Here is a 12190-nt window from a genome sequence, read left to right as displayed (position 1 = left end):
CAACAATTTCTCCACACATCAGATAGTGCCCATGGCATTTTCCTGTAAAGATTAGAAGGAAAAAAAGATTAGAGAAAAATGACACAATTCCATGTACAGATATATTTTTAAGCAGTTAGATTAAACAACTCCTTTGTAAGATACATGTTTTAAAATGAAACATGTATGGAAACAGGTGAATTAACACTCATTAGTTAGCAGGCTCGTGCAAGCTAAACCCCACATGGTAGCAAAAACTAACTAGCAGAAATTGTTAACAAGTTAGAAATGATTTAAACACACTTTTCTGTAGGCTATTATTTACTAGTTAACAAAAAATCATGTATTGTCACGCCTTGGTCTTAGTGTTTTGTGTTTTCGTTATATATTTTGGTCAGGCCAGGGTGTGACATGGGTTTACGTGTTGTGTTTCGTATTGGAGTTTTATAGGATTTGGGATTGCTATGTTTAGGGGTGTGTCTAGTTAGGCTTGGCTGCCTGAGGCGGTTCTCGATCAGAGTCAGGTGCTTCTCGTTGCCTCTGATTGGGAACCGTATTTAGGTAGCCTGAGTTCGCTTTGTCTTTCATGGGTGATTGTTCCTGTCTCTGTGTAGTTTCACCAGATAGGCTGTAATTAGGTTTCACGTTCCGTTTGTTGTTTTTTGTATTTATTAGTTATTTCATGTATCGTCACTTTATTTTCATTAAAGATCATGAGTAACCACGACGCTGCATTTCGGTCCTCTCTTTCAACAAACGAAGAACGCCGTTACAGAATCACCCACCACATACGGACCGAGCGGCGTGGTAACAGGCAGGAAAGCGAAAGGAGGACGTTATGGACAGCAATGGCATGGAGTATACGACGTGGGAAGAAATCGACAGGTGGGCGGCCGACCCAGAGAGAGTGCAGGAGCCCGCATGGGATTCGCTAGAACAGTGCGAAGAAGGCTATAGGCGAATGGAGTTGGAGAAACAGACACGGCGGCGCAGAGCGAAACCCGAGAGTCACCACAAAAAATGTATTGGGGGGGGGGGGCTCAGAGGGAGAGTGGCTGAGTCAGGAGATGGACCTGAGCCAACTCTCCTTGTTTATCGTGAGGAGCCAAGGAGGAGACCAGAACCAGAGCCGGTGTTAGAGGTGAGCGAAGCAGAGACTGTGAAGGAGTTAATGGGGAAAGTGGAGTGGAGAGTAATGAGGGAGTTGCTAGCTTGGTGCTATAGATATCATATTCAAATCAAATCAAAGTTTATTTGTCACATACACATGGTTAGCAGATGTTAATGCGAGTGTAGCGAAATGCTTGTGCTTCTAGTTCCGACAATGCAGTAATAACGAACAAGTAATCTAACTAGTAATCTAATCTATTCGTCCGACGGATCGTGTCGGGGATTTGATGGCACCTGAGTTAGCGCTCCATACTCGTCCTGAGGTGCGTGTTAGTCGGCTGGTGAAGTTGGTGCCAGCCTCCCACACCAGGCCTCCTGTGCACATCCCTAGCCTTGCACATCCTGTGCCACCTCCACACACCAGTCCTCCGGTAGCAGCTCCCCGCACCAGGCTTCCTGTGCGTGTCCTCGCTCCAGTATCACCAGTGCCCGCACCACGCATCAGGCCTACAGTGCGCCTCGCCTCTCCTGCTCTGTCGGAGTCTCCCGCCTGTTCAGCACAGCCAGAGCCTTCCTTCCCTCCTGCGCTGTCGGAGTCTCCCGCCTGTTCAGCGCTATCAGAGCCTTTCTTCTCTATAGCGCTCCCGGAGCCTCCAGTCTGCATGAAGCAGCCAGAGCTGCCAGTCTGCAAGGAGCTGCCAGTCTGCAAGGAGCTGCCAGTCTGCAGGGAGCTGTCAGTCTGCAAGGAGCTGTCAGTCTGCAGGGAGCTGTCAGTCTGCAAGGAGCTGCCAGTCTGCAAGGAGCTGCCAGTCTGCAAGGAGCTGTCAGCCTGCATGGAGCTGTCAGTCTGCAATGAGCTGCCAGTCTGCAGGGAGCTGTCAGTCTGCAAGGAGCTGTCAGTCTGCAAGGAGCTGCCAGTCTGCACGGAGCAGTCAGTCTGCATGAAGCAGCCAGAGCTGTCAGTCTGCAAGGAGCTGCCAGTCTGCAAGGAGCTGCCAGTCTGCAAGGAGCTGCCAGTCTGCAAGGAGCTGTCAGCCTGCATGGAGCAGTCAGAGCTGTCAGTCTGCAAGGAGCTGCCAGTCTGCAGGGAGCTGCCAGTCTGCAGGGAGCTGTCAGTCTGCAGGGAGCTGTCAGTCTGCAAGGAGCTGTCAGCCTGCATGGAGCTGTCAGCCTGCATGGAGCTGTCAGCCTGCATGGAGCAGTCAGAGCGGTCAGTCTGCATAGAGCAGCTAGATCCGCCAGTCAACCAGAATCTACCAGATCCGCCAGCCAGCCAGGATCTACCGGAGCCTACTACCTACCTGAGCTTCATCTCAGTACTGGGCTTCCTCTCAGTACTGGGCTTCCTCTCAGTACCGGGCTTCCCCTCAGTTCCGGGCTGCCCCTCAGTTCCGGGCTGCCCCTCAGTTCCGGGCTGCCCCTCAGTTCCGGGCTGCCCCTCAGTTCCGAGCTGCCCCTCAGTCCCGAGCTGCCCCTCAGTCCCGAGCTGCCCCTCAGTCCCGAGCTGCCCCTCAGTCCCGAGCTGCCCCTCAGTCCCGAGCTGCCCCTCAGTCCCGAGATGCCCCTCAGTCACGAGCTGCTCCTCAGTTCTGTGGGGTTCTGGGTGAGGACTATTAGGCCATGGTCGGCGGAGAGGGTGGATTATCCCAGGACGCGAAGGGGAGGAACTAGGACATTAATGAAGTGGGGTCCACGTCCCGAGCCGGAGCCGCCACCAATGACAGACGCCCACCCGGACCCTCCCTATGGTTTTGAGGTGCGTCCGGGAGTCCGCACCTTGGGGGGGGGGGGGGTTCTGTCACGCCTTGGTCTTAGTGTTTTGTGTTTTCGTTATATATTTTGGTCAGGCCAGGGTGTGACATGGGTTTACGTGTTGTGTTTCGTATTGGGGTTTTATAGGATTTGGGATTGCTATGTTTAGGGGTGTGTCTAGTTAGGCTTGGCTGCCTGAGGCGGTTCTCGATCAGAGTCAGGTGCTTCTCGTTGCCTCTGATTGGGAACCGTATTTAGGTAGCCTGAGTTCGCTTTGTCTTTCGTGGGTGATTGTTCCTGTCTCTGTGTAGTTTCACCAGATAGGCTGTAATTAGGTTTCACGTTCCGTTTGTTGTTTTTTGTATTTATTAGTTATTTCATGTATCGTCATTTCATTCATTAAAGATCATGAGTAACCACCACGCTGCATTTCGGTCCTCTCTTTCAACAAACGAAGAACGCCGTTACATGTATGTCATAAAATGTTTTCACCCCACCCAGTATTGTAATGAAAACTTACAAGAAAGCATGTAGTCCTTGGCTCAGACAGTGTAGTAGTGTGGGCTCAACAGCATTTCATTAGTGTGCAAGATCTTGAGAGTCAGCTGTACATGTGATGGAAGAATGCCCTGTGCATGCAGAGGGTTACAATCCCATTGAATTGGGGATAGTTTAACCAAAATTTGCCACAAGACCTAGACCTGCCTTATGTGTATCCCACAAAAAAGGTTCACTGTTATAAGCTAATTTATAATTCCCCAAAATCCCAGGCTTATCTTCCCATGAATAATTTCAGGAAAAATTCTGGAAATTTACCGGAATTTTTCCGAACCTTTTCATCCCTAGATGGGACATCGTACTACACTCCTGCAGTCACGGAAACATGCCTTTCGTGAACCTGGAATTACCGGTTATTCATTTGGGACAGGTAGCTTTCCATGGAAATACCCCAGAGATTACCATATGGTAATAGTTCTGTTTTCATTGGCTGGGCCCTATGGGTCCAGTTAAGTCTATTTCCACAAAGAGAGACATCTGTTCAGGAAAATGTTGGCCCTTTGATGGGTCTTATGTCACAGGATTTTGTCTAAAGGGCTTTTGACTTTTGAACTGAATGAAAGGGTTTTCAACTTTGAACTAGACGAAAGGGTCAATTAGACTTTGGGGTCAAACTCTCCTGGGCGCTTGACCCCAAGGCCATTTTTACTCAGGGAGCTGTGTGTTTATTCAATTGAACCTGTCACAGCACAGTAAGGCTCCAGTCTGAGGACACTCCCTTGGTGTGCTAGGAACTAATTCAGCTTTTACTGCCATGTTAGACTATAGCTTCCTGATACAAGTCCCAGAGGGGCTATATTAGTCAGGAATGGCCTGCTTTAGCGATCAGCCCCCCCCCCCAGCCAGAAATCTCTATGATGAGGTAAGCCTGGGTGTGGTGGTGGGCCTAAGGCCTGCGCGAGTTCTACCAGCTTCCTTTCAGCCTTAGCGGGTCTCTGTGTTTTCTGTGTGTCGAGGCAGCTCATATGAGACAAGCAGACATGCAGGAATTACAGGGTCTTTAACAATTACAGTGGCTGCCAAAGAGGGGCCAGGCAAGGAGAAAAACAGAGCCCCTCAATATTCTGAGCCCAGACGTCCAATTGGCCCATCGCAGGCGGTGTTATAGCCAGCCTCCAGACCAGGAAGACGTAATGCAGGTTTATGGACGTAACCCCGAGGGCAGTGCATTTTGTGGCTGTGGCTTGAGGCACTTGTATTGAGCTTTGTTGGTTATTTACTTCATAGTTGTATGCGAAGCCGTGTGTCGTCGTCGTATTTTCGAGCTTCCCAATTTCCTTTAAAAGAATGATTCTTTAGTGAAACAAAACTGCTGTGGGCCAGTTTGCCTGAAACAGCCTGGTTGAATGAGTGGGTGCAGTTTTGGGTGCAGTACATTGCAGCTCTTTCTGTGTGGTAAACCCCCCCCCCCCCCCCCAGATGTAACCAGATGTCATACTGTATCCCCCAGCCCTGTTCAGTTGATGAAACACAGCCATCTGCTGATGCCCTCTATGCCTCGAGTCCACATCAGGTGAATCAGTGGACACCAGGTTGACGTAAGCCATTATTCAAGCCTGGTAGACATTGCCGTTACCCTCAATTTTAGCTCAGAAATATATCATGCGTTGATATATCAAGGTCATCATCGCTAGAGTGAAATTATGCTGCTGTATTAAAGCACATCGAGGCTGATACTTTACTTTGGAGTCTGACACTGTATTAGTCTACATTGCACTGTATTATTATAAACTGAAAACTATACAGCAATTCAAAATGATGCTCATAGTTTGGGACCAAATGCTTTCTGACAGGTTAATGTTTGGACGTTTGGACCTCACACAGTGACACAGGCCTCCCAAAAAGAATGTAGTCTCTCATCACTTTTGTCGTCAATGGGAAGACAATGGTTCACAATTCTCACCCATCGTATGAATAGTCGTAGTGAATGGCCCCAACGTCAGCACACTAGCCAGATCTGTAACACACACACACCAGGTGGTAGGGCTTGTTTCACCCGCCACCCAACACAGATCAACATTTTGGCCTACTTACTGACATACAGCAGTCCGTTTATTTTGTACACCGTCCAAGTCCGAATGAGCCAAAGAACTGACAGAAATGCACACCCCAGCCAGCCAGTCGTTGTATATCCCCAATCTCCACACTTTTTCCACAGCTGTACTAATAAATGGAACTGGACCAGTCAGGGAATTTAATTGTTTGGGATTTTGGCTTCCAAATGAACGATCCGAATATAGGCTACTTTTTAAATGGCTATTCTTTGCTATGTGAAAATGAATGACTTTTGACTTTGTCTTGCACTTACAAGTCTGACAGCGGGGGAGGTTAGAGGTGGTTTTTGAGTGAGGAGAGATTATTAAAGTAAGTACTGCTGATATTTGAGTAAAACGGTTGTAATTCGTTTGTGTGTGTGTGTGTGTGTGTGTGTGTGTGTGTGTGTGTGTGTGTGTGTGTGTGTGTGTGTGTGTGTGTGTGTGTGTGTGTGTTGTAAACATTGTGTTTGCCAGGATTTGGGATGTGTGTGAGGAGGATGTCCTTCTGTACACATAACCTTCCAGGTTAGAGGTCAAGGAACCTTGAAAGGTCAAGAGGTGAACAGGTACTCTAACTTGCTGAGGTTTCCATCATAAGTTGTATTAGCGTGCTGACATTAGTCAATGCTTTCTCTAAGTGTTGCTCTGCTTGAAATTGGAAGGAGCTTTTTCGGTGCTTTTCTATGATATTGCACCTGGTAACAGTCTGAAGTATATAAGCATACTGTCATCTTTGGATGCTAAAAAAATGTGTTGCAGTTAAGACAGAAAATAACAAATGTACATTTGAACAATACAGCCTAGCATATACATCCAAATATCCTATTCGAATGTATAGGCTAAGCTAGGCTAGGCCTTAGACCACAGTGACAAATGTGGACTTAGTCCAGTCATGCAACAGCATGCAAACGTATAGCTTACCCCCACCAAGAGACCACTGAACTACTAGTAGAGATTAATCTCTTATGTCACAACCAATTAGTGGCCTGGAGCGGCCCCAGAGAGCGATTTTGTGGGGATGATGGCAGCTTATGTCAAGCTTGTTAGCGTACCGCTTGTTAGCTAGCGCTGTGAACTAGCAAGCGTTTACCGAATAGACTTAGTTTCTCGTTCTCTTCCTCTTCGCTCTGGCGGTTTTATCTGGAGAATTGTGGAGGAAAAGCTTTAAGCGCCAAAGAACAAAGGTTATTGGTTTTTTTTTCCCGCAGAGGGGTTTTTGGTTAGTGGACGATGATATACAGTTTGACGTGGGATGCTTACTGTACACTCTCTTTCATCCGCTTCGGCCGGCCATGCTTCTTCACGTGCTATTGAAGTAGCCAAATGTTAAAAAAACACACCATTTTGTAGTCATTTATCTGTCAACTAAGGAAAGACTGGTGTTTTTGAAAGAGAAAAGACGGTGGCACACTGAGACAGAGGAAAAGGAATAGCTGTTGCGCATGACTTTTAACCAACACTGCAGCACCTAAAAGGTTGAAGGAGCAATGAGGAATACGAACAAGGGAGCTGACGCCATCTTTGTTTTCCCTTTCTGATCGACAGGCGGTCACAGGCAGATGCTTCGGTGACAAGGACTTCAGGGGAGGCCTGGAGAACGGGATCCTGCTGTGCGAGTAAGTGCTCCTCGTCTTTTGCAACTCCTTCACGTTACTGTAGGCAGTGTCCTCAGGTACGTTTCCCCTTGTGGCTCGGGCACAATAAGTGTTGCCTTTATAGAGCATTTTAAGCACAGATTATACTGTACAGTAGTAGCCTGGCATGCCAGACGGTGTGGTGCAACTGGGGCAATCAAATCAAATCAAATGGTGTTTGCCACATGCGGCAAATGAAACAGGTGTAGACCTTACAGTGAAATGCGTACTTACAAAGCCCTTAACCAACAATGCAGTTTTAAGAAAATACCTATAAAAAAATAGATACTTATAACAAGTAACGTTAATTAAAGAGCAGCAGTAAATAACAGAGTTTGGCTTTGTTAGCCAGGCTAACTGTACATTACGTGCACATTTTATAATGTTGACTATATATGTTTGGGCAACTCTGGACCAATGTCTTTTGACTTATTTTTGGGGCAACAAATTCGGTGTTAAGCCCAAGTCACTCAACTCAAACTGTCGGTCCAGTTTGAGTTGAGTGACTTGGGCTTAACACTGAATTTGTTGCCCAAAAAATAAGTCAAAAGACATTGGTCCAGAGTTATTTAATCCCCATTGCATCTACTCAAAGCATTTGAATAAGATCGAAACAGTAAATAAACAAATAAATAACTACAGTGAACTACTCATTGAGTCCTCAACCCTTTTCCTGTAGTGTATAAATCACATGCATCCTCCCACCCAGCCTGTGATAAAAGTGTCAGCTCCATACTTCACATTGTGCGAACACCTGTGTTATGGCTATAGTCCCCCCCCCCTTCCCTTCAGACATGTTCCTCATCCTGTGGACATAACATACTTTACTTTACAGTGGAGTAAATCTAGGAGATTTATAGGTCTCGGTCCTCCTTCTAAGTTCCAGTGTGTGGAGTCTGTTTGTGTAGTGCAATTCACAGACACCCTAGGGATTTAGTACAGCCCTTCTGGGGACTATGATGGGGCTTGAGGTGCTTCCCTGTGGTCAACTCAAACAGATCGGTCATCTTAGGTGGGTGACAGGCAATCTTCAAATGTGAATTGTGTGTCTCTGCTGTCTGTAAGCTGTCTAACTGTTTGTGTGTGTGTGTGTGTGTGTGTGTGTGTGTGTGTGTGCCTGCGTGCATGCGGGATAACAGTAATTATCGAATTGCTCATATTAAAAACATTGCATGCATTCCAGGCCAAATAAACATTTATTTTCATGGAGATCCATGCAGAAATGTAACACCGCCATTTAGGGCTGGGCGATATGACGATATATATCGCGTGGCGATAGAAAAACGTCTATCGTTTCATATTATGCCGTATCGTTTATTTCATTGTGTTGCAAATCGCACTCTTTAAGGCAATATCTTTCGTCAATTGGACGACGCTTTGCGGCACGTGTGGAAGGGAATTTTGCAACACCAACAAACATGGAGGAGAGTAAACGTGACACAAAGCGCGGGAAGACACGTGGTTTGGGTCTGAAAAGTCTGACACGGACCAGAAAACCACCCTCCCAGAAAACCACCCTCCCAGAAAATTACCCTCCCAGAAAACCACCCCCCAGAAAATTACCCTCCCAGAAAACCACCCTCCCAGAAAATTACCCTCCCAGAAAACCACCCTCCCAGAAAACCACCCTCCGTAAAAGATGCCGCAGGCCAGTCAGGCTCAAACACCGCTAGTCTCTTTTACCACCTACGCAAGAATCATGTGATTCTTTTACCCCCCCCAAAAAAGGTTTTGTTTGCAGCTCTTAGGTTGTTTTCATATAATGCTGTAACGTTCATTCAACCTTGAAGGAGTGTTTTGTTTACTTGTTATATTTTAGATATTTATTTGTGAGCCTTATTTTGCTGCTATAGTTTAAACTGGAAAGTGTTCCATGTTTACATTTGGTACAAACCAATATTTGTTAGGCCTGTATTCATTTGTTTGCTTCTACAATTCAAACAGTTTTACGATTAAAGAGTTATGTTTGGTTTGGATATTTTAGACCATATTCACGTTTTAGGCCAATTTATTTTGTTTGCAACTATAGTTGAAGTATTTTCTATTTACCTTTTTAGATTTGATACGTTAATCTTTTATATTTTGTGACATGCTTAATTGAACATTTGCACAAAGGTTCTAAATAAAAGGAGAAATATTCAAATATGAGTAAGTACCTTTTATTTGTTGAGTATAATTCCAAATGTAATAAGAAATAGGCCTTTACATGTAATTCATTTTATATAAACTATTTTTTCATTGAATTTACGGGAAATGTCAACAATCAGAGGCTCCCTTACAACCATACGCCTAATCCTTTCCATATCTCGCCATCCGCAGCCATCCATCTACAACTCAAACACTCCACTTTTCCACTCAGCGTTTAAGGTAGAATCACATTGTCTTCCAGGTGCATCATAACGTAACCTTAGAGATGGTTATCAAGGAGACCACTTTTGGCTCTGGCTTTGATGACGAACAAAGGATGAACTTTGAAGTGCATTCCTCACGTAGAATAGCAATAACAGAACTTAGGAGCAGGTCTGGGATCAGATAATACTAGGAAAAGTGGAGAATCTTGTAGTGCATTCCGCAATAACAGGATGTACTGTAGTAACAGGTCTGGAATCGGATAGGGGGAACTCTTGTACGTTCCTCAGGTGGAACATCAATAACTGGACTTAGGAACAGACCTAGGATCAGATAAGACTAGAACATCCCCTCTGAATTGTTCTAAAAAAAACATTGCACCTCGGGAGGAAGTTGGAGAATGTCCCCTGTGGACCTTGTGCACTCTCTAAACAAGGGAAGGGTTGGACCGCAAGGAAATGATCGGTTTGGCTTTGACACCCTCACCCCAATTTTTTCTCATGTTTTGTTTTTGAGGAGGTCGCCTTAAGTAGAGAGGGGTGGTGGATGGACTTCAAAAGGGGTGTCTCATGTCTTCCCATGTTTTTGAATGAAGTGCGTGTGTACAGTAATGTATTATAGCTACAGTACTCTGTCTGTGTGTTTTTTGTAATGTGTTGTGATCCATGACCTGACAACATTATCCCAACCACTCATGCCCACTTCCTCAGGAATAACACATGACTGGATACACTAAAGGCACACTGAGATAGAGTATGATCGTACACCACGTGTTTGCATTTGTTTGTGTGTGTGTGTGCGTGTGTGTGTGTGTATTAAAGTCTCAAGGCCTTTCTGTATGTCCTTGAGTCCTTCCAACTCATTTAGAGCCAGTGTCACCACTAACCTCCCAACACAGCCACATAGGATTCCTTCTTTCATTTACTCTTTCTTTTTTTAACTTGTTTTTTCATGACCTGATGAAGATCCAACTCGGATTGAAACGTTGTCTTTTGTGCGTCAAATTCTGTCCGGCACCTGGATATTATATATGACTTTTTTCATGTTTTTTAAGTTGGATGTACATTTAGTTTTTTTTTTACAGATGTTATCTATATTCCATGGATAAAGCTGTAGAAATCTTATCTCTATCTATCCTTTCTCTCTCTCTCTCCCCCCTCAGGTTGCTGAGCGCCATCAAACCTGGCTTGGTGAAGAAAATCAACAGATTACCCACTCCCATCGCTGGCCTGGTGAGTTCTCTCCTTCTACCATCCCTCCATTCCTCTCCCCTCTATATTCCATTCTTCTCCTCCCTCTAATGATTCCCCCTCTCTTCCCTTCCTCTCTTTTCAACCATCTATCCCCCCTTTCCTCCCTACATTTAGTTTCCCTATCCTCCAAGTCCTCTCCTCCCTCCATCCATCTCCCCCTTCCTCTCACTGTACCTACATTCCTTTCGGAATATAGTACAGTATGTTCTGCACATTAAGTTCTGCACAGATATACAGTACAGAGATAATGCATCAATTCCCAGGCTGTAAGAAGACTCAAGCTCTGTCTGGGAACAATAAAAGGGTGTAAACATCACAGCAGTATTCAATTAGCCACTATGTGTGTGTCTGTGTTAATGTGTGTGTGTGAGTGTGTTTTAGTGTGAGTAAATGCATGTGCGTGTGTATGTGGTGTGAGTGCCCCCCCCCGTGTATGTTTGTGTGTGTCTGTTTCTTAGTTTGCATGTGTGTGTGCGTTCATGCATGTGTTTGTTTGTGTAACGTAGGCCTTTACGTATTGTGCTATTTCACATCTTGAGGCCACGTCGTCGGCGTTGGCCTGTATCTTCAACTGTGTCTCAGCTGTGTTCAGCCTCAGAGTGTACATGTTATTGTACTCCACATACCAGAAGACAGAAGGGGCGTACCCCTCCAATCAAAAGGATAAAAAAAGAGTCTCCCCGCAACTAATTGCAGCATGTCTTTCAAGAATCTTGTGGAAATACATCCAGCTCCTCATTTCACTGTCGGGTGTATAGAGTTGGATATCAAAGGAGAGGAAAGGAAGGAAACTTCAAGAGATCTGCCTCATTTTTGATTTTTGATGTAGTGCATTAGAGTTGGTCTCTCCTACTCCAAGACTTTCACATCCTTTTTTTGCACTCTTGTCCTCTTCTCTTAGATTCTTCAGCGCTCTCTCGCTCTCTCTATCTCTCTCTCTCTCTCTCACACTCTCTCTCTCACACTCTCTCTCTCTCTCTCTCTCTCACTCTCGCTCTCTCACACTCTCTCTCTCTCACTCTCTCTCTCTCACACTCTCTCTCTCTCTCTCTCTCACACTCTCTCTCTCTCTCTCTCTCTCTCTTTCTCACTCTCTCTCTCTCCCTCTCACTCTCTTTCTCTCTCTCTCCCTCTCTCTCTCTCTCACTCTCTCTCTCTCTCACACTCTCTCAATCCTCTGGTGTGTTTTGGCTTGGTTTGGGTCGGCTTTGATTCGCTGAATGAAGACAACTGGTTAGCCAGGCTCAGATGTACTGGGACAGCCCTGGGATCCGTTCTTAGTGTAAAATGAGTGTGTGATTGCTGGCAATGCTGCGAGACGAGCCCCATTTCATGGTGTAAAATCATATCCACAATGTTATGACTTTCCACACTACCTCTGCTCCACACTTTGGTCTTGGTGCATTATTGTTACCAGGCAACAAATGTAACACTTTAGTAGCCCTTGTATATCTTGACTAGATATGTCACTACTATGAGATTTTGGGCTTTCGTAAATTCATCAAAGACTTGACCAAAT

General features: G+C 45.5%; 1 protein-coding gene across 15 annotated transcripts in view; it reads left to right on the top strand.

Annotated features, from left to right (window-relative positions):
• The window catches only part of LOC109905296 (LIM and calponin homology domains-containing protein 1), a 142728-nt gene that overhangs the window by 44499 nt on the left and 86039 nt on the right, over positions 1 to 12190 (top strand). For all 15 annotated transcript variants that reach the window (XM_031790284.1, XM_031790277.1, XM_031790275.1 and 12 more), the window contains exons 2-3: positions 6981 to 7051; positions 10581 to 10650. In XM_031790284.1, the coding sequence (XP_031646144.1) occupies positions 6981 to 7051; positions 10581 to 10650 (141 nt within the window). The remainder of the gene's footprint in view (positions 1 to 6980; positions 7052 to 10580; positions 10651 to 12190) is intronic.

Source organism: Oncorhynchus kisutch, linkage group LG15, assembly GCF_002021735.2.
Source record: "Oncorhynchus kisutch isolate 150728-3 linkage group LG15, Okis_V2, whole genome shotgun sequence".
Classification (NCBI taxonomy): domain Eukaryota; kingdom Metazoa; phylum Chordata; class Actinopteri; order Salmoniformes; family Salmonidae; genus Oncorhynchus; species Oncorhynchus kisutch.
Note: the sequence above shows the minus strand (reverse complement) of the source record. Positions and strands in the feature narration are given on the sequence as shown.